The sequence below is a fragment of the Pelodiscus sinensis genome, chromosome 1 (genome assembly GCF_052426305.1).
Source record: "Pelodiscus sinensis isolate ZL-2025 chromosome 1, ASM5242630v1, whole genome shotgun sequence".
In the NCBI taxonomy this organism is placed as follows: Eukaryota; Metazoa; Chordata; order Testudines; family Trionychidae; genus Pelodiscus; species Pelodiscus sinensis.
The window spans coordinates 313,654,979-313,677,769 of NC_143052.1; the positions used below are offsets into that span (position 1 = coordinate 313,654,979).

Consider the following 22,791-nt stretch of genomic DNA (forward strand, 5'->3'; position numbering starts at 1 on the left):
ACATTTTCTCAGTCACTGGCTGACAAAAATGTGGACCTTGCTTATTCTAACATGCACAAAGCTTATATATTTGCAGAGTGAGAAAATTAAGAAAATGCCTCTTTTTGCTTTCCGGGAAACCTGGCAAAATATTATACAAGTTATCTTTATATATTAGACACTAGCTGGACTTACCCGGTGTTGCCCGGGAAACCGGAGGAACAAAATTTAGAAAAACAGAAGCTGGTCCTGACAGCCTCCAGCCACACCGCAGCTGCCAGTGCCTGACATCTGGCCATTATGGCAGACCCCTATGCTTTTCTACTGCTGCATAAAGCAAAATCTCTGACACAAAAAAGAGGCATTGCAATGTTGAGAATCAGAGCTATTTGACTTGGTAAACTTAGATACAAAAGTCACAATAGAAACTTTGTCTCTGTTTTCATCCCATGTCATGAGCCTTGGAGCCATTAAAAGTACAGTGGAAGGGAGAGCCTCCAAATCACCATGGCTTGTTTCCCCACCATTGCTGGAAGCATATGGAGGCCCCTCTTCAATAGTGAAATGTTTTGCTTCCTATCAGATGGTATTTTTGCTAATTATCCTTGTAGAAGCTCATGTTTTTTTGGTAGGGAAGTAGGGGATAGGCATGCTGGGTCTGCAAATTCTCATCCAAGAGCTGAGTATAGGGATGCGTCAATCAATGGGGCTGGCCCTACTGAATCAGAGATTTCAAGGTGACACAAACTCTTCTCCCACCTTTTTTGATGAAATTATGAGTCAACTACCTGAGCCTGCTGGCACCTCTATAGTCCCTCCTCCAGCACCACCCCCTTGACTAGCTGTCCCTCCCATGGAATGCAACTGTCACCCCCCCACCCAGGATCATCCAGTATCAAACCCAGGACCAGTGCCCAGATTTGAGGGATTCCCCGCCCCACCACCATAGATTAATTTCTCACCCACCCAGCATCATCCAGTGCTGCCCCTTGGGCCAGTGCCCCTCAAAGGAGACTCCCCCCCGCCATGGGCTTCATTTCTCACTCACTTCCTGCAGGATTGTCCAGCCCCACTTCCTTCATCCCTCTACAATCCTGCCCTCTCCCCACTCGCCCCCCAACGGTCCAGCCCACCCCCCAATGATCCAGTCCTCCCATTCTGCCCTCCTCCCACTAGCTCCCAACGGTTCAGCCCCCCCCCCCGACCAGCCTGCTCCAGTAACGATCCAGCTCCCCAATCCTGCCCTAACCCCATTCGCCCCAATGGTCCAGCCCCCCCTATTGATACCCTCCCCCCCCCCCACTCTTGGCGTCCCCGATGAGCCTCCTTCTGGACATTTTTTCAAAATGGCAGCTGAGTGGTAACACCAGCCCCGCCCCCTTCCGCCTAGAGCGAGCACCGGCAGCAACCCGCCCACCCATTGGTTGGCTGCTGGGACCCAAGCCAATCGCAGTATTGAAGAGAGGCCTCCATATGCTTCCAGCAATGGTGGGGAAGCCGCTTCTCCCCACACTGCCAAGCTCCGTGCAGCCCCAGGGAGAGGTGTCGGTTTCTCATCTCTTCCCTCCTACAGTACCTTAAAACCTTTTCCTGGAGGAAAGGTTATCCCATGGAAAGTTTGGTTGCAGTAGGTCTTATAGTGTCCAAGTTATTAGAGCACAAACATTCAAACATTCTCCTTTACATATTAGATTACCACCCCTTCCCCTGCTAATTAGCATTTCTAATTCACCAGTCTTGTGATGCACTAATATTTGACAAATATTACTACAGTGTGCTAATCCAAACTCTATGGAAACCACCACAGCTGACTGGATATAAACAAGAGTTAAGTTGATATCCTCTCTATGTAAATGTCTCATTTAAAGCCTTTCACCAGAGAGTTCTGTGGTTCAAGAATAAGAGCATATCCCATAATAACTTTAGAAAATAAAAGTGTAATGATTTATTGTAAAATGATTCACTTAATCTGTGTTGCAATTTAGAGATAAGAAAGTACCTGATGTAAAACATAGGGGCTAGAACTGCTCATGCAAGTCCCAAGAAGATACTCTTATCTGATATGATGTAATTCAAATGGTATGCATTTTATAATGTAAATGTGGTTCAAAGAAGAATTCAAATATATTTATATTTAATTACGCTGTCAGGCAAAACTGTAAAATCTGAACATCAGACTTGCATATTGCCACAAGTCTAGGTTCCATTTGGTTCTGAACAACAAAACACCATTAATGACCTCAAACTTTTATAGTGAGCTAACTAAAATAAAGTTTTTGATAAAGAATGCATGCTTGACTCCTGAAGTCACTCACTAGGAAAGAAATGTTGGCTTTTAGCTGTTTATAACCCATAGCAGAAAACTAACCAGAGTACACTATTAACTAAGCCTTGGTATTGAACAAAAAATAATTGTGGTGACATGAGGCATGTCTGAGTGGGAAGCAAGTTCTGCAATAAGTAAAATAAAGATTCCATTTATCATGAAGAAATATTTTCAACGCAGGCCCTTGATACCCAGATACTGGGTTTCATATCTGTCCAGGTGCACAGCAACTGGGAATATTTTAGCTTATATAGGGGCAGTACCAGAGGATAGCAGATCTAGAAAATAACTGTATCAGGTTGGGGAAATCTCATTAAAAAAGTCATTAAAGCCTCAGAGAGCTTCTTCGAATAATCTGATTGTATCTAGTAATAATTAGTCATAGACACATAGTCTACATAATTATGACATCAAGAACTGACTAATATGGAAGAGATATTACATACAGATGAAGAGCTAACTTTTGTTGAAATTTGCTTTCAGAAAGATGTACATGATAACCTTTTGTGTAACTTTAGAAACAAAATTAACATTGGATTCATCCTGTATAAATATGTTCCTTTGTTTTTGCAGTTCAATCCATTCCTATATGATATACCCTGGAAATAATGTCATTTGATTGTCTGACAATGTCAAGAATTGCTTGCTTTGAAGCTGCTTCATTTCCTTCTTATTTGATCCCATGAATCAACACTGATTTTAATTCTCAGCCTAACAACTGAATTTAAAAAACAGAATCTTCTTCCATCTGATTTTAATTAAAACATATTGATGCTGCTATGGAGTTCTCTTTTTAAAAATGTACTTATGACTATTCACCGCCTGATTTGTTTTGCAACAAATACATTAATTTCTAATTTTTCCAATGGAAACTAGATTCGGTCTGACACTTCCGGATTCAGTATACTCCTGACTAGTACAGGCAGTCCCCGGGTTACGTACAAGATAGGGACTTTAGGTTTGTTCTTAAGTTGAATCTGTATGTAAGTCGGAACTGGCGTCAGCCACTGCTGAAACTGATCAGTTTCAACCATGGATGAATCTGGACGCCAGTTCTGACTTACATACGGATTCAACTTAAGAAACCCAGGCGTCCCCAAGTCAGCTGCTGCTGAAACTGATCAGCGGCTGATTCCAGGAAGCCTGGGGCAGAGCAACTCTGCCTCGGGCTTCCTATAGTCAGCTGCTGGTCAGTTTCAGCAGCGGCTGACTTGGGGACGCCTGGGGCAGAGCAGCTGGGGTGCTGCCGGGTTGGTCCGGAGCGGCGCTGCAGGACCAACCCGGCAACCCCCAGCTGCTCTACCCCATGGGTAGGCAAGAAAAGCCTGGTCTGCTGGGGGGGGGGAGCACTAGCTGCACCCCCCCGCAACAGACTAGGGAGACGGGGGTGGCGGGACCGCCCAAGTCCTCCACAGCTTTGCTCCGTCTCCCTGGTCTGCTGACCTGGGAGATGTGGAGCAAAGCTGCAGAGCACGCGGGTAGTGGGACAGTCCAGGCGCGCTTGAGCTGTCCCCCTGCGGGCGTGCTCCGCGGCTTTGCTCCTTGTCTCCCTGGTCTGCTGGTCGGGAGACAGGGAGCAAAGCCTTGGAGCACACCCACAGCGGGACAGCCCAGGCGCGCCGCGGCTGTCCCACTGCGGGCGTGCTCCGAGGCTTTGCTCCCCATCTCCCTGGTCTGCTGGTCGGGAGACGGGGAGCAAAGCCGCGGAGCACACCCGCAGGGGGACAGCTCAAGCACGCCCGGGCTGTCCCACTGCGGGCGTGCTCCAAGGCTTTGCTCCCCGTCTCCCTGCAGACCAGGGAGACGGGGAGCAGCTTTTCTCGCCCCGGAGGACGGGGGCGGCGGACCGCGGCGCATCTGGGCATCCCGCCGCTCCCATCCTCCGGGGCGAGAAAAGCCCCATTCGTAACTGCAGATCCGACGTAAGTCGGATCCACGTAACTCGGAGACTGCCTGTATTTCAATTTGCTTGGACGAATGTTTTCTCTCTCAAGTATCAACAGTGATCATCTTGAAATTAACTATTTTCATTTGCAAGAGCTGACCTTACTGCTTTCCCCTGGTTTATGTAGGATATTACTCAGTCATAAACTTTCTAGGCAATTACTTTTTGAAACATTTTTGAACTATTGTGCATAGTACTGCTCATATGCATAATGATTGGTCCATTTATTATGCCACTACTAGGGGGAGGCAGTATATTTCCGTGATGGATTAGTTTACATCAAAACCATGAACAATGTTGTCATCTGTATTAGCTGCAATTTCCTGAAGGTTGATTGCTTCATACCATGCATTGCTGTAGTCAAGTCAGGAAGAGCTTTCTTCTGCCCACCATAACATAACAAAACAACACAACAGCCATACTGGGTCCAACCAAAGGCCCATCTAACCTAGTATTTTGTCTTCTACCAGTGATCAATGCTAGGTGCTCCACAGGGAATTAACAGAATAGGTAATCATCAAGTGATCCATCCCCCATTGTCCATTCTCAGCTTTTGACCAACAGAGGCTAGGGATACCATTCCTGCCCATCCTGCCTAACAGCCATTGATAGACCTCTCTTCCATGAATTTATATAGCTCTTTTTTGAACCCTGTTAAAGACCTGGCCTTCTCAACATCCTCCAGTAAGGAATTCTACAGATTGACTTTGCGCTGGCTGGCTTCCTTTTGTTTGTTCTACATGTTAATTTAGAACCTATTAATTTCTAAGATTGGTGGTTCTCCTCCCACTTGGAGTCTAATGGTTTGAGGGGGGCTATGCTCGCTGACAAAAGTGAGTCTATATGGTTATATAATTGGAGTGGAAATCCATCAACCTCTGATGCAACTGATGAAGTGGGTCTTTGCCCACGAAAGCTTATGCTCTAATAATCTGTTAGTCTGTAAGGTGCCACAAGACTTCTCGTTGTTCTTATAACTGGAATGTGTCACAGATAGAAGACTCACTTCATAATGCTCCTTATGTTGATTTTGTCTTCAAAAACTCTCCCTGACTTTTAATATTTCCCATTTTGAGGGACAAGTCTTTATGTAGTGCAGAGAGGTGGCATGTATAGAGCACCAGCCCAGGATCAGTATCTTTGAGGAAAGCCAAAGACCTAAAGTCATCCCAACAGACTCAACAAAGCACTGCCATCACATTTGCAGTGAAAGCAGCAGTTTGCTCTATTGAAAGCCATCTGGCCTCACTCCTTGTTCCCACTGAAGCCTCTAATGAAGGTGGCTGCTGTAGAACTTTCTATGTTTAGAATTCCAGGCTCAAAGAACTCCCTGTCAGCCCAAACATCTTATCCCTGATATTTTCAGACTAGCCTTAAGTAGCATAACAAATGATCTTCAGAGAGGAGGGCTACTGAAGTAATCAGCAGAAAACAGGGCAAGCAGAAGTGTCAGCAAAATATAAGAGAGAGAGAGAGAGGAATAAAACACAAGGAAGAGGAAGGGAACAGATAGGATAGAAGGAATTAGAAGAAAATGGATTAAAAAATGGAGAGATAGCAGCAACTGTTTCAGGGCATAGCATGAAGGAACACGATGGGTTCCAAAACGAGAATATTGTGAACTACTGCTATCTATGTAGTGTCCTTTATACACTTTTAATAAGTGAATATTAGAGACACGATGGGTGAAGTAGTATCTTTTACTGGGCCAACTTTTGTTGGTGAAAGAGAAAAGCTTTCGAAGTATCCCATGTTCTTCAGGTCTGGGGAAAGTATTAAGAGTGTGTTTCCCAGCTAAATACAAAGTGGAAAAGACTGTTTAACCTAAATAGTTAATATATATTTCAAGAGACCATTCAAGTTGAAGTGGTCCATTAACATCCCCGTAATCATAGCACAAAAAGAGGGGGATTAGTGGATTATAGATTGTTGTTATAAACCAACAATCCGGTGTTTTTATTAAAGCCACAATTTCTAGTGTTTAGCAATGTTATGAAGGTAAGCTCCTAAGCACATTTTTGGAAGGTTTTGTGCATGACAGACTAGTCATTTTCCATACATAATTCAATGTGATACATTGCTATTTCACTGACTGAGTCCTGGTTGTTAAGATATAAGCATCTTATTGCTACACTTGACCAAGTAATAATTGTTAAAAATATCTCCTTCCCTTCCCTCCACCAAATTCTCTTGAATGGCTTCCTAATTCAATTCCTGACCCCTTGTTGCAGGGCTTATCTTTAAAGTGTTACTAATAATCACTGATAACATGACTGATCCAGGATGCAGTCATTTGACACAGTATACATTTACATTAATTCTCTATTGTGCAGTAACTATTAGTCTCAATATTTTTAATGTTGGGCTGTGATACAGAAATCTAGAAATCATAATGAGAAAAGTTACTGGGCAGCTAGTAGCAATTAAATACTCTTGCATTATAATCATAGAATACTAGGACTGGAAGGAACCTTGAGAGGTCATTGAGTCCAGTCCCCTGCCCTCATGGCAGGACCAAATACTGTCTTAGATCATCCCTGATAGACATTTATCTAACCTACTCTTAAATATCTCCACAGATGGAGATTCCACAACCTCCCTGGGCAATTTATTCCAGTGTTTGACTACCCTGACAGTTAGAAACTTTTTCCTAATGTCTAACCAAAACCTCCCTTGCTGCAGTTTAAGCCCATTGCTTCTCGTTCTATCCTCAGAGGCCAAGATGAACAAGTTTTCTCCCTCCTTCTTATGACACCCTTTCAGATATCTGAAAACTGCTATCATGTCCCCCCTCGATCTTCTCTTTTCTAAACTAAACAAACCCAATTCTTTCAGCCTTCCCTCATAGGTCATGTTCTCTAGACCTTTAATCATTCTTGTTGCTCTTCTCTGGACCTTCTCCAATTTCTCCACATCTTTCTTGAAATGCAGTGCTCAGAACTGAACACAATACTCCAACTGAGGCCTAACCAGTGCAGAGTAGAGCGGAAGAATGACTTCTCATGTCTTGCTCACAACACACCTGTTAATGCATCCCAGAATCATGTTTGCTTTCTTTGCAACAGCATCACATTGCTGACTCATATTCAGCTTGTGGTCCACTATAACCCCTAGATCCCTTTCTGCCGTACTCCTTCCTAGACAGTTGCTTCCCATTCTGTATGTGTGAAACTGATTGTTCCTTCCTAAGTGGAGCACTTTTGTCTTTATTAAACTTCATCCTGTTTACCTCAGACCATTTCTCCAATTTGTCCAGATCATTTTGAATTATGACCCTATCCTCCAGAGCAGTCGCAACCCCTCCCAGCTTGGTATCATTTGCAAACTTAATAAGCGTACTTTCTATGCCAATATCGAAATCGTTGATGAAGATATTGAACAGAGCTGGTCCCAAAATAGACCCCTGCGGCACCCCACTTGTTATACCTTCCCAGCAGGATTGAGAACCATTAATAACTACTTTGTTATATATAACAAAATACTTACTTGTGAGGATTGTCAGCAAAAAGAGGTACTCTGTATATGAGATCAGTCCTAAAAAAGAAAGCACCAACAATGAAATGGTGAATTTGAAAGTCAGCATATTGATCTGCTATATTTGCGGAAAGACTTTTACAATTGAACTTTCTATATGAAAAACATTCCAGTTCTGTTTCATATTAACATATATTAAATAATACAATTTATTAGAATTACTTCCTTTTGTCATTATTAAACAAAAATTCTGATTCTATTTCTTGAGCATCTCTTTCATGTGCAAGTCTAATTGAGCGAGTTAGGTTTATTTGGTATTAATAAAAGACTTGAACTAAATGTTTGGATTTTCACTAAAAAAAAATTCAGTGTTTATATGAAAGACAAATAAATTAAATGTGCTTTGTCACATTTAGTACCTGGGAGGAGAACTACTCTACTGTTATTCTGAAGGATCAAAGTATTTCATCCTTTGGCAGTCTTGAAAAGGCGGAGAGTAGCTTTCCTTTAATTCTCAAGGGGAATATGGCAACACGCAAAGCTGCCAAGCTGCTAGATTGCACTGATAGTACAGCTGGGCCCTATGCCAAAAGGAATTTTTTAAAGAGTAATATGTCCTTTATACAAGGTGAAAGTGTTTTCCCCCCTTTTGAAGGAAAATTCCAGAGTTTCCCTTTGAAACACCGATGTAAATGAAAAGCCTGAACAAAGATGTGACAGTATCAAAATATCAGCATACAAGTTGAGAGAGAGAATATATAAAACTCATGGTTAAACAACAGACTCCTAAGCATCTGCCCTATGATAATGTTTTAAGAAAAACATTTAAAGAGCTTTTTATGAACAGCTTTAAAAATACTTTTAACTTGTGAAGTAAACACTGTATAATGTAGAAGCTGTTTAAAAAGGCATGTTTAAACTACACTATTCAAAGATAAACATAATTTTTATTATTTATATTTAGCTAATTGATAGAAAAGGAATCCTCTTAAGCCTTAGTAATAAACAAATTTGATTCATTACTGAGTCAATAATGATTTGTTTTGAAATAATTTAATATTTTAAATTTGCTATTTTATACCAACTCCAGAATTTAGAAATATTCATTAACTGAAACAGCATTGTCTGGAGAAATGAGAATAGGGCAGGGACTTAGGAGAGCAAATTCCAATCCTAATCTGTGTCTGATGCACTTTGTGGATTTGGCCTAGTCATTTTTCCTTTTCTCTCAGTTTCCCCACCTGTAAAAGTGGGGATAAATTATACTTAACCATCTTCCTAGCATCTGTGTTGTGAGGATTAGTAAAGTTATATCAGATGGCGCTTTCATCATACAAAGCATTATGTAGCTACTGTACAATACTGAAATAGTTATTAAACATAAAAGGCATATTTATGTGTGCTTATTATTTGTACTGCAGTGGTGCCTAAAAGCCCTAGACATGGACCAGGACCCCACTGTGCTAGGCCAGGGATGGCAAATTTTTGGCCCGAGGGCCTAATCTGGATAGGGAAATTGCATGGTAGGCCATCAATGTAGGACTGGGACAAGGGTTAGGGTGTAGGAACGGGGTGTAGGTTGTAGGAGGGGGCCCAGAGAGGGGTTGGGACAGGGATTGGGGTACAGGAGGTGTTCACGATGCAGGCTCCAGCCTGGCGCTGCTTACCTCAGGCAGCACCTGTTTGGTGGGGCAGCAGGGCTCTCTTGCTGGCCTTGTCCTGTGCTACTCCTGGAAATGGCCAGCACATCTGTCAGCATCTCCTGGAGGTGGGGCAGGCATCTCCGTGCACTGCCCTTGCCTGCAAGCACTGCCACTGAAGATTCCATCGAGCATGGTTTCCCCCTTCAAGGCCAACGGGAACTGCAGTGAAGGTGCCTGCAAGTGAGGGCAGTATGCGGTGTTCTCTGCCTGCCCCTTCCTGTCCCCATCGGCTACTTGCAGGAATGGCACAGGTCTACAGCAGGCAGGGATTAAAAGTCCTGTGGGGCCAAATGTGGCCCATGGGCTGTAGTTTCCCCACTCTTGTGCTAGGCACTGTACTAAAATAGTGATGTAGTACTACATTTTATTGTGTGGGAGCTCTGCAGAAACTGACTGAAATTGACTGTGAGAGAGAGAACCTCCAAAATCTACCCTGTGTCATGTCGCCACCAAATAAAGCACCTAGAGTAAAAACCTAATTATGTACCAGCAAATTTTATCCAGTTGAAAATCTGTGATAAATACACATATCATATCAACATAAAAAATGGGTAATTCAGCTTTTATTGCCATTCTGTAAACTACATAGTAAAGTATGCCCAAAGTGCACATGTAGTTTATAAAAAAAATTATCTGGTGTTGCATGTGTAATACTGTTTTTATTAACATTGATATTCTCTTTAAACATCAATAGAGCATTTAAGATACCAAAAGAGTATTTTATACTAGTCAAACTTTTCTCAGACGTTGAGTTCAGAGTTTGCAGATTTGTAGATATGAGGTAATTTTCTCTATGACAAAAGATTCCCGACTTCTAGCCTATGCATAATGGGACATTTTTTATCTGCTTAATGTCAGAGAGCTAAGAGGAGAATTAGTTAATTTCAGCAGTTGCTCATAGACCTCTGTGGCATGCAAGTTTATCCTCAATTGGCTGAAAAAGACAAGGATTGGAGATACCATTGCAGGTTTGATTCTTATCACAAAGGTATGAATAAAGACATTGGCTGGATGGCCCACTACATTCCACATCCTAATGACATAAAAACAAACAAACCAAGACTTAAAAAATAGTCTTGCAGCATCTTAAGGGGGGGGGGGGGGGGGGGGGGAGAACAAGAGGGGGGAGAAGAGAAAGGAAAAAAAGGAAAGAAATAGTCAATTAGAGTCTCCATATTTCTCTCCCTCCCCCCTTCCCCTATTTATTTCTAAACTGGACCTTTAATAACTCCATTCATCTGAAGAAGTATGTTGTGCCCAGGAAAGTTCATGATATCATCTACATGTTTTGTTAGTCTTTAAGGTGCTACTAGACAATTTGTTGTTTAAGTTTTTCCTGTTACAGACTAACGTGGCTAGCCCTCTGAAGCTAAATTAATGGTGTTATGCTGCTATAAAGGGAAATGATACAATGAGGAATCTAACCCCAAATCTTTATATATGAACCCACAATTTTACTCATGGAAAAACTTGCAATTTGAGCACAAACAGAAATTGCTTTGCTTTCACCAATATGAGGCTGGGCACCAAATGCAAACGCTGTCATAAATATATAGCCCAACCTTGAAAATGTGAGCTCTGCATCATGGAGACCAAACAAAAGGATCTAACGTACTATGGAATTTAAAAAAAAAACCCAACTATTAAAACAACCAAGTAAAAAGGTCAAAAGCTTAATGGCTAACCCTTATTTTATGTTAATCAATTTATATTATTCCTGCAAGGATAAGAGAATGGGGGAACACTCCAATTTGGTTTTGATTTATCATTATATTTTCATAATGTTTAGAGAAGCCTTTGCCACCTCAATCTATTCAATTTAATTACCCACTCTATTTATAAATGACCATGACATTTTCCTTTCTGTTAAATATTATTTTGAAGAGGTTTAAGTTTATGAGCTACATTTCAAAGAATTGGAATTGTCAATCATAGAATTGACAATCATAGAATTGTCGAGAGGTCATCTAGTCCAGTATCCTGCACTCCTGCCAGAACTAAGTAAATAAATTAATAGAGATTGCCTATCTCCTAGAACTGGAAGGGACCTTGAAAGGTCATTGAGTCCAGTCCCCTGCCTTCACAGCAGGACCAAGTACCATCCCTGACAAATTTTTGCCCCATCTCCCTAAATGGCCTCCACAAGGATTGAACTCACAACCCTGGGTTTAGCAGGCCAATGCTCAAACCACTGAGCTATCATTCTAGACTATCCCTGACAGATGTTTTCTCTAATCTGCTCTTAAAAATCTTTAATGATAGATATTCCACAATGCCCCAACGCAATTTATTCCAATGGTTAACCAATCTTCCTAATGTCCAACCTAAATTGTCCTTGTTGCAGTTTAAACGCATTGCACTTTTGTCTTATCAGAGGCTAAACAAAATGTCTTCTCCCTCCCTCAGTAACCTTTTATATACTTGAAAACTATGTTGCCCCCCTCACTGTTCCCTTTTTCAGACTAAACAAATTCAATATTTTCAATTTCCCCTCATAAGTCATGTTTTCTAGACCTTTAATAATTTCTGTTGCTCTTCTCTGGATTTTTTCCAAACTCTTCATCTTTCCTGAAATGTGGTGCCAAGAACAGGACACAGTAATCCAGTTGAGACCTAATCAGCCTCGAGTAGAGTGGAAGGATTACTATTTGTGTCTTTCTTGCAACACTCCTGCTAATACATGACAGAATGATGTTTGCTTTTTTTGCACTGTTGACTCAAATGTAGATTACAGTCCACTATGACCCTCACATCCCTTGCTGCACTACTCCTTTCTAGGCAGTCATTTTCCATATTATACGTGTGCAACCATTTTCTACTCCCCTCTGGGAATGGGTATCCAACCAGTTATGCACCCATCTTGTAACACCTCCATCTAGGTTGCTTTTCCCTATTTTGCTTATGAGAGAAAATCATGCAAGACAGTGCCAGAGGCAGATACTGAAAATTCTCTTCCTGCACCAATGGAAGTACCCATTTTTTCTCCTTCCATTGTGTTTCATTCCACAAAGATGCCATCTGTACAGGATCCTAATTCCAGGGTCCTTATGTCAAGACTCCCTTAGTTCATTGTCTTGCCCCCACACAGGCTGTGTGATATGTAGGCAACTGTGCAGAGTCAGCAGCTGCCTAGATGCAGCAGTTTTCTGGAAGAAACAGTGCCACAAACCAGTCTAGGCAGTATGAATTGCAGAATGTAGTGCTCTAACTGCCACACATAGTCCTTGCTGGCATGGACTAAAAAGTATTGAGTGTGTACTGATGCAGTTCTATATATCAATGCACACTACATGTATTTTAAATTGCAACAGCAGAATCTACATGGAGCAGCTAGAGAAGTGCAAGTTGAAGTACTGTGTAATTTGCACCCCTGTAGACTGGTCTGCGGCATCACTTCTCTAAGAAACTAGCAACTGTCTAGTTTGCCGACAGTCACAGTGCCCGCTAGGGATGAGAATGGGGAAGCCCCAGTCTAGATGCTGCTGGTGGAAGTGGGTGAAGGAGGCTTGCATCTCAGACTGATGAAAGATGGGAGTTGAGAGATGATAGGCAGGATGGGGCTAAGCCATGAAGAGTGTTGAAAGTATTGCAATGGAGAAGGAGGAACCAATAAAGAGAGACAAAGAAAGGTCTGACATGGTCAAAGCATTGAATTAGAAAAGCTATTTTTGCAGCAGCATTTGGAATGGAAACAGACAGGGAAAACTTTCATTTGTCAAGGTCAGGGAAAAGGATTTTGTAGTAATCAAGATGCCTAACGAGTAGAACCTAGACTATAGTTTTAGTTGTATGGGTGGATAAAAGGGTGAGATCTTAGAGGTTAGGTAGAAAGAATTGGTAAAACTCAGATGCAGCCTGGATGATGCAAGAATCTATAGAGGGCTGAGACAAAGATGACACTCATGTTATGGGCTTATGTAACAGGGAGGAAGATGGTGGTGTTCACTAGTGTCTGAGAATGAAGAAGAGAGATTTACAAGGGAGAGATTATGATTATGAACAATCAGCATAGTAAAAAAACATGGAAAGTTTAAAATAGCAAAAATATTTCAGATTGTTTTTCCAAACCACCTTAGCACCTTTAAACAAAGCTGTGATATGTTTGCTATTCTTTCTATGACTGATTATACTGAAGTCAACATGTATGTGGCTGACTCAAAGCAGATTTTTACTATGGAATCATTTCCATGAGAATTCATGTCAGAATAATTTTACTTCACTTTTACTACATTTATTCAGGTTGGTCCTCCCTGGTCCAGCACCCTTGGGACCAGAGTAGTCATGAACCAGGGGGCCTGCTGGACTGGGGAGGTCAAAGCTCCACTCCCTGCTGTTGACCACGACTGGCTCCACCGCCGCCAGCCTCAGTCCCAGCTAGGGTTGTGCTCCCCACTGCTAGCTTGAGCTATGCTCCTGGCCACTAGCTCAGACCAGCGGCAGCAGGGCCATGCCCCTGATCCTGGTTGCCCCCTCCCTCACCCAGGCTCTCTGGTATAACAATATCTGTGGTCCTGCCAGACAAGAGAGTACTGAATTTTAGAGTTTCAACCTAATTTGACCATTTTAGCTGATGCACAAACTGAACTGAGTTCTTCTTTATGAAGCATTCTATTCTGAAGAGATCATTGACATTTATTCATTTTCAAGTTTACATTTAATAGGTGCAGTAGATAAGGTTTTTAAAAACAAATTTGTAAATATTATTGGTATATAAGTGCACACTACCAAAGCAGATGGAAAGGACACAGCTCCTGTGGTGCTCTGCCACAGAGGAACGATTACTCGTGGTGTCAGGTAGGCCTCCTCTGCACAAGGTGCCAGGATACAGCAAGGACTTGTGGATGCCAAGGGCTAACTTCAGCTTAATGGAGTGCTGTTTGCTTCCCAACAAGAGACACTAGTCCTTTACATCAACTCTACCATCCAGATAAGGCCTGCACAGAAACTCTGGGCTGTTTCCTCAGAGTCACTTAGTTTGTGGGTGTTTGTTGAAGATGGATTGGTTAATTACTCCCTTATTTGATATTCTTGATTTCTTTGCCTATTCCCTTCCCTTTATTCCTAGAAAAGAAATTAAATTAAAATAAGTACTGTTTATCTTTATTTTCTGGTTCTGGATTCCCAGTAAAAAAAATCCTAAAGGTTGGAATATCTGTTACTATTGGCAAGTCTCCTGAACTGGGACTCTCTGGTCCGATAACATCCTGGACCACAGGGCCCAAGAACAGGGAGGTCTGGGTGGTGGGGCAGGAGCACAGTGGGGGGAGAGGGGGTCCAGCGATTCGGATGGGAGTCCCATGTCAGGGTGGGCACCTGGCATGGTGTTCTGGCCCCAGTGGCTGGGGAGCTCCAGTGTCAGCTGTAACCAGGGAGCTCTGGCTCCAGCCACGGAGCCATGTGGCTGCAGAGCTCCCTAACTGTCATGCGGTACAGACTGCCACGCCTGCTTGGCTCCACCTGGGACTGGAGCTCCACAGGTACCATGCTCCATGGCTGGCACTGGGGTCAGAGCTGGAGCTCCCTAGCTGTCACTGGGACTGGAGTTCCCTGCCTGCTGGGGCCAGAATGGCTGCAGCACTCTGGCCCTGGCAGAAACTAGAGAATCCCAGGGGGCTGGGGAAACAGTAGGGCTGGGCTCGAGCACTAGCCTGGAGGCAGGAGGGCAGCACAGGCCACTGGGGGGGACCTCCCCTGGTTTGGCAAATTCCTCAGGTCCCAAGGGTGCCGGACTACAAAGGTCCAATCTGTAGTTTATACTCCCAGCCCGTAAGTGGTGGCATTACGAGAAACCGAGGCTTACTGTTCCTAATGGGTAAGGGTGAGGGGAAGAAAAAAAGGGTGTCACTGAGGCCCTGTCAGAAGAGGAAAGTAAAAGGGATTTGACTATCTTTGGGGATCAGGGATTCCCCAGAATAGGGTGGTACATTGTCAAGCACAATTTTATCTGATGTTTCCTTTTTTAAAATTTTTATAAATTTAGGTGCATCCAAATTACTGAACATCTATTCAACAATCTGTCGGGGGGGAGGGAGAGGTGAGTGAAATAAACAAAAGCCTACTTTGGGCTACAACCAACCCTTTTAGTAACTGGCAGTGAAGTTCTGCCTCCTCCAAAGGCTTCCTTACCCACAGCGCCAACTACATGTGTTTGCAGAATTCCCTGGTGTCCTAACAGTGCTTAAATGGGTCTTCAATTCCCAGTCCTGCTTCCTTGTCTTGAAAAGTTGAGAGCAATCTCAGAAAGCAGTTAACTTCTTGCTAGCTAGAAATCAAGTAGGGCTTGTGGAACCTTCTGGAAAATATATTCACACAAATAATCAGGTAAAAAAATATAAGGTATACTTTGATTACCAAAGTGTGTTACCTTTATCGCCGAGGTCTCTAAAAAAGGTTGCTCCTGGTTTAACCTTTGTAACATTTATTAATGCAGCATCTACATCCTTTAAATGCACAAATAAAAAAAAAGAACAGTTGTGAAGCAGAGATTTAGTAACAGAAGGAATGACAGTTCCTTTTGAGAACAGAACATTTTACTTACCTTTTCAGTCAATTTCTTGGCCAATGCTGTACCTGTAATAATAATTTAAAAAAATAATTCAGTAACAAATTCTGACTTGAAACTTTGATAAAGTTCTGTAGCCTTTCTTCAGATATTTATGAGAAAATTGTAAGTAATATGAAATACAAAAATATTCTATCAGGCAGATTTTTCTAATTACTGCAATCATCAGGCAAAGATACTGTTCAAAATAATATTAATAACTTGAGAAAATATTCTTGCAATTTAGATGAAACCACAAAACTGTTTCAGGTATGTATGACTAGCTCACCAATGTGCTTTTGCACACACTGTGCTACCCAAACTATTCATACACATATACAAGTACATGCACATAATATATGTTGAAATAGACTCAAGGGGGTCAAAAGTTAGGAAATTTCATTGCATGGAGTCATATTAACTCCCCACAAGGAGGGGCCCCCATTCCTGCATCTCGATCGGAGTAACTGGTAGCAGTATTAGACTCCTTTTCCCGTGTGAACCAGCCATTAAAGGGGATGTGACCCATATTTAGCCAGTGACAGTGATAGGCTTGACAGCTATGAAATAGAGATACAAACCAGTGTTCCCTGTAAATCATATTAATGGCATATTTTTAAGGCCATGTCTGCAATGGCTAGGGAAACTGTTGGTACCTCTCCTGCAAACCATGTAAAGCATGGCTGTTGCTAGACTGTAGCTAACCTTATTTCCTAACCAATGTAGACAGTGTTTTAGACCTGAAGGTGCCACTTGCATCCTTAAAATATTATGGGGACCTGTTAAAGCCAATACTCCTGACACTTGACCATATATACCAGGACCCAACCCTTAGTCTGAGGAACACAGGAAGGGAAAGAACTAGGACCTACTTGTCTGTTGAGTAGACAAACTTATGAATGCAGTTTCTGAAGTTTTAGACTAATTCACACAGTTTATTTTTATAAACACTCACATATCAAAGATTAACAAATGAATTTACAAAAATAAGTCTAACACCAGTTCTTTAAAATGTCATTTTCAATTTTTATTTTTATGCGGATGAAAGAATGGAAAATACTTCTCTTGTTACAGATCTTCCAAGTGTGTGACAGAATTTTGGCTAAGGAAATAAATTGATTTTTTAAATTCCCCACCTATTTAAGTGATTCTATCATTTGATTTTTGCTATTTACAGTAAATCTACAAAGCAACAATCAGGTACAAGCACATCTTGTTACAGGCAAAGGGACATTTTAGCTGTATGAGTGAAGTTGCATTAAAAACATCAAGCCTACATAAGAGTAAAAAAAAAAAAAAAAAATTTGCCTCCAGCCAAGAAAATGTAGTTAATTGACAACCATAACTAAGTAAACACCACCAAGAGCAGCTACTTCAGTTTTTAATTTGCCACAGGCAAGAACGGTCTTTTGTCACATACATTTTTGACAATAGAAATGTTGCCATCAGCTAACATCTCTTTACATTACATGCAGAATGAAGTTTACAGCAGTGCTAGGATTAGCATTAGAACAGTACTGAATTAACAAGTGCATGCCTGCATACTGTAACACCAATTATTGCCATAGGGTTAGAAAAGGCTTAAAACTGATAAAAGGGACTGTCAGAGCAAAAGAATATTATGAACAAAATCACTAAGATCTCCCATTTTTATAATAAAAATCAATCACTGAAGTATGGGGAAAACTTAGCTCACTCTCTGAACAAAGCAGAATTTTCCATGTCTTTATATTGATTTATTTTTTAAATAAGGACCATTCCATGCTAACTTAAAAAAATAAAACCCAACCATACTCTAAGTGTCATGTCTTCACTTTATCATACTTACCCAAGAGCTTTTTTTTTTTTCAGGAAATTAACCGAATACTATCACCTTGACTTAGCAAAGTTACCAAGATGATTTTAGTTGGATGCCATTTTGGCTATATTTCTTGCAAACACATCAACACCTAGGTTAGAAAATCTAAACCAAGATTTCTCTCCCAAAATCTGTTTTTGAATTGTTGCCACCACAGCTACTTTTGATGGCATTTGGCAAATGGAATATCCCATCAGCATTCATCACGTTACAGATTATTTTCTAAATAATAAAGAGAACAGGATGAATTGAAGTTACAATAGTGTTAGAAGCTCTGATCCTGCAATTTATTTCACGTAGGTCTGGTCTCGGATGCAGTGTGTAAGAGTCCCACTGCAGTGGGGCTCTGCACAGATGCAGTGGTCAGTCAATGTGGCTCAGATTCCAGGATTGAGGTCTAATTATTTTGCTAAAGTAAATCATTTTAAAGTTTAAAATTAGCCTAAAACATGAGAACATCACATTACTCTGACCTACTGGCTTTGGGCCTTCAGATGATACTAGTTTTGAAAATTCCATTCATGTTTTTCATTATTAATATTATTTTCATAATAAAATAACACACATTTTACTTAGTGTTTATTCACAATACCAGTAGCAGTAGTTGTTCCCCTCCTGCTTGCAAATTAGAAACATTAACACTTTCCACAAAGAGGCATGAAGATTTTTGTTAAAACTGGGGGGATATGGTTATATCTGTGTTTATACAAAGAATCATAAAACCAGAAGGAACCATGAGAGGTCATATAGTCTCATCTCTTGCACTCATGGCAGGTCCAAACACCATTTAGTCCATCCCTAACAGGTGTTTTTCTAACCTGTCCTTAATCTCCAATGATGCAGAAACTGAAACTTCCTTAGGCAATTTATTCCAGTGCTTAATCATGTTGAAAGTTTGGAAGTTTTTCCTAATATCCAATCTAATCCTGCCTTATGGCAATTTAAGCCCATTGCTTCTTGCCCTATCCTCAGAGGTTAAGGAGAATAATTTTCTCCCTCCTCTTAACACACTTTTAGGTTCTTGAAAGCTTTTATGTCCCCTCTCAGTCTTCTCTTTTCCAGACTAAACAAACCCCATCTTCCCTCACAGGTCATATTTTCTAGACTGTTAGTCATTTTTGTTATTCTTCTCTGGACTTTTTCCTTATTTGTTCACATCTTTCCTGAAATGTGGCACCCAGAACTGGACACAATACTTCAGTTGAGGCTTAATTAGTTTCTTATAACACTCCTGCTAATACATCCCAGAATGTTTGCTTTTTTTTTTTTTTTTTTGAGAAAGTGTAACACTGTTGACTCATATTTACCTTGTGGTACACTATGACCCCCAGATCCCTTTCCACAGCACTCCTTCCTCTGTATGTGGAGTACTTTGAATTAGTCCGTACTGAATTTCAGCCTATTTACTTCAGATCATTTCTCCAGTTTGTCCAGATAATTTTAAATTTTAATACTATCTTCTAAAGCACTTGCTATCCCTCCCAGCTTGATAGCACCTGCAAATTTGTAAATATACTCTCTATGCTGTTACCTAAATGACTGATATTAAATGACACTGGATCCACAACTGATCTCTGAGGGTCCCCTCTTATTATGCCCTTCCAGTATAACTGTGAACCATTGATAAGTACTCTCGCAAAATGATTAGCCAACCAGTTATGCACCCCGCCTTATAGTAGTTCTACCAATGTTGTATTTCTCTAGTTTATTAATGAGAAGGCCATGCAAGACTGTATCAAATGCCTCATTAAATTCTAAATATACTACACCTACCACTTTCCCTTATCCACAATGCTTGTTATCCTCTTAGCGAAAGCTATCAGGTTGGTTTGACATGATTGTTCTTGACAAATACATGCAGTTTGTCTTCTAGATGTTTGCAAATTGATTCCTTAATTATTTGTGCTATGTTCTTTGCAGGTATAGAAGTGAAGCTGGCTGATCAATCATTTCCTGGGATGTCATTATTTCCCTTTTTGTAGATGGGCACTATATTCGCCCTTCTACTGTCTTCTGGAATCTCTCCAGTATTCCACAACTTTTCAAAGACAATAGCTAATGGCTCAGATAGCTCGTCAGTCAACTCTGAGTATTCTAGGATGGATTTTATCAGGCCTTAGTGATTTGAAGACACCTAACTTGTCTGAGTAATTTTTAACTTGTTCTTCCCCTATTTTAAGCTTCTGAACCTATCCCATTCTCCCTGGAGTCCAACAATCACCAACTTTCTTGGTGAAAACAAACAAATAAAAAACAAGCAAAAGAGTTTATGTGATTGTTTATACCACAATAGAGTCAAAGTTATGGTTTTAGTTTCTACTTTAATAAAAAATTCAGAGATCAACAATTTATTCTTTAACATTTATTTTTGAAAAACTCATCTGGGGAGAGTACTAAGCTAAAAACATTTTACAGAAAAATTAAGGACACTTAAGAGGTCAGTCTAAGACCTGATCAATTGTGGAAAAACACTGAAAAAACAATGTCTGATCAATAAACAATAGAGCCTGGTGAAAACAATGAGTTAAGAATCTAACTTTAGCTAGCAATCACTTATTGACACCATGAATTACCAAATGAAAAACTAATTAATATGAGCCCTCACCATGATCTGTATTCACAACTTTGAGTTAACAATAAATATAACCAATGAAATGGCAGATTTAATAAAAAAAATATCAAAAGTTTTTTATATGATTTATAGAGCATGGTTTGTGTTTTTCAGAAATGTATATGAATATAATTGAATTCAATTCAATATTTCCACTGAGGAAATGAGTAGTTTATGCACATTCCTGGGCTGAGTCTAACTTTGGCAGATCTCCACTTTAGAGTAATTGTGTCACACCCTAAAAATACCAGAAGATTTCTCTCTGGGTAAGGGCACCTGGAATTGAAAGGGTGGGAAGCTATTGTAGGGAGATAACATCAAAGTATAACACAACCTATTAGGAAACTGAAACAGACTGAAATTTTAAGAAAAGCCCATTTTCATAAACTGCTAGAATTTTTTGAAAGAGATGGTAAATTACAAACAGTAATTAAGAATCCTGGAAATGATCAATTGCTTCATGGTCATTAATCAGTTTATCTAGGTATGTACTTAATTATTTGAGTACCTCCCAAATGAAAAAAAAAGTTACAAACACATTTTCTTCTCTCTATCTGGAAAGACTGCTAGAAAGATACATTTGTGTATGTAAAACTAAGGATAGAGTTTATTGTGGAAAAACTAAATTAAGATGTGGATTTTCTATTTTTATCTGAATCTAGTGAGGTTGTGGTCTGTTTTTATATCTTACAGAAGTGAGTTTCACAGCACTGGTTTAGCTCCCCGAAGGCTCTATCTCATGTACTCAATATCTTTAATTCTACACTGAAATAAAGTGGGAACAAATTTTATAGTGTTAAAAATTGTTAGCTTTATAATGTGTGTTCTATTTCTCTTATAACCTAAAAGTAGTTTTGAGATTGTTTTAACAGATTATTTTAACATGACACACACACACAAAACCCACACATCCATCTCAATCTGATAGTGCCCAAAGGGCCCAATTGGGGAGGGGCTTTCCTCTGTGCTAGGCATTATCTCTCAGATGAAGTCAGCTAGATATGAAGTAGATGTTCACAAAATGTCTCAGCAAAACTTAAACTGTTTCTAAGATATGTGTCAGTTTATTTTTAAAAATATTTTCATAATATTATTTATTTTTAAATATTTTTAAAAATGGTATTGATTTAAAATATCACTCTTGCAGAAATGTATGGTGTAGGTATCAAACAGTAATTATTTAATGAAGGTATCTGTTTCGAATCAAATCCACCAAAACTCAATTTTTTAGCATCACGTATCAAAATATACAAAGTAAATACACTTAAATCAAACTAATTAAAGTTCTCAAAAAGCATTTTTCTTACTTTTCCTATCTGTAAATTTTGTTTTATTATTGATGGAAATATGTCAGTTTGTGCATGTACAGTGAAATAAATGTTTACTGACATTGATTGATTAAAAATCGAATCCTTCTAAGCCTAGAAGATACAATGTATGTAAAGTCTTATTTAGTATGACAAAAGTTATCATTTTTTTCTGGCACCCAACAAAATGTTTTTAAAAAAGCGCGCACAGATAATTATGGGCTGCCAATAAAAAAAATCATTGTTAATTCTTATGAAGTGGATTCTCTGGTTGGCTAAGGCCACTTTCCACTTTTTGAAGATGACTGCTGGTGAATTCACCCTGTGTGTGGGAACTTACCACTGGCATAAATCTATTTAGCAACAGCACCTGAAGTAAACGGAAGGAAAGGTTATTCCAGTGGTGGGTGGAGGGCTTGGCTGAAGTGAAAAAATAAAGAACTATGTCTTTATGTGGACAACAAACTACTTATACTAATGGGGATTTTTTCTTCTTTCTTCCTTTGATCTTGTTTACCCCCTAAGCAGAAACTGCAGATCATGTTACACTGTGCCAAATTATGTGAAATAATCATATGCTTTAATCTCTTCACTTTGATATGCAATGAGTATTTTGGAATACAAGAATTACAAAAAATAAATTTACTGAGGCCAAAAAAGTCCACTTGGGACATCCAGTCTGATCTTCTACTCCTAGTAAGATTCTTATTCGTGCTGTCTCTATTATTTTATACTAGCAGAAATACCCAGTGTCGCCCAGGGAAAATATAGTAAAAGGTGTGATGAATGAACTACATTACATTAACATAGCATATTTTATTGGAAATACTTTTCTCATATATTACTTTAAGAAATTAACATAGCCAGTGATGTGCTTACAAAATGACAAATCCCATAGGGTCTCTTTTCTCAATCCCCCACAAATCAGGAAGGCCCATCTTCCCTTAAAGACTCTATGCAAACCAATGCCTGCAGCCTCCTTGCCAGAAATCCTGAGAAATAGAGGGGATGTCTCCTGGGCTCTGCAGCACCAGCAAGTCACTGCTC

At 40.2% G+C, this 22,791-nt stretch overlaps 1 protein-coding gene across 1 annotated transcript in view; it reads right to left on the reverse strand.

Moving 5' to 3' along the window:
* MICU2 (mitochondrial calcium uptake 2) overlaps window positions 1–22,791 on the reverse strand; it is a 197,178-nt gene that overhangs the window by 39,788 nt on the left and 134,599 nt on the right. Inside the window, exons 3-5 of the mRNA XM_089775607.1 lie at window positions 15,966–15,997; window positions 15,792–15,867; window positions 7,737–7,784 (exon numbers count right to left, since the gene is read on the reverse strand). Of these exons, the coding sequence (XP_089631733.1) occupies window positions 7,737–7,784; window positions 15,792–15,867; window positions 15,966–15,997 (156 nt within the window). The remainder of the gene's footprint in view (window positions 1–7,736; window positions 7,785–15,791; window positions 15,868–15,965; window positions 15,998–22,791) is intronic.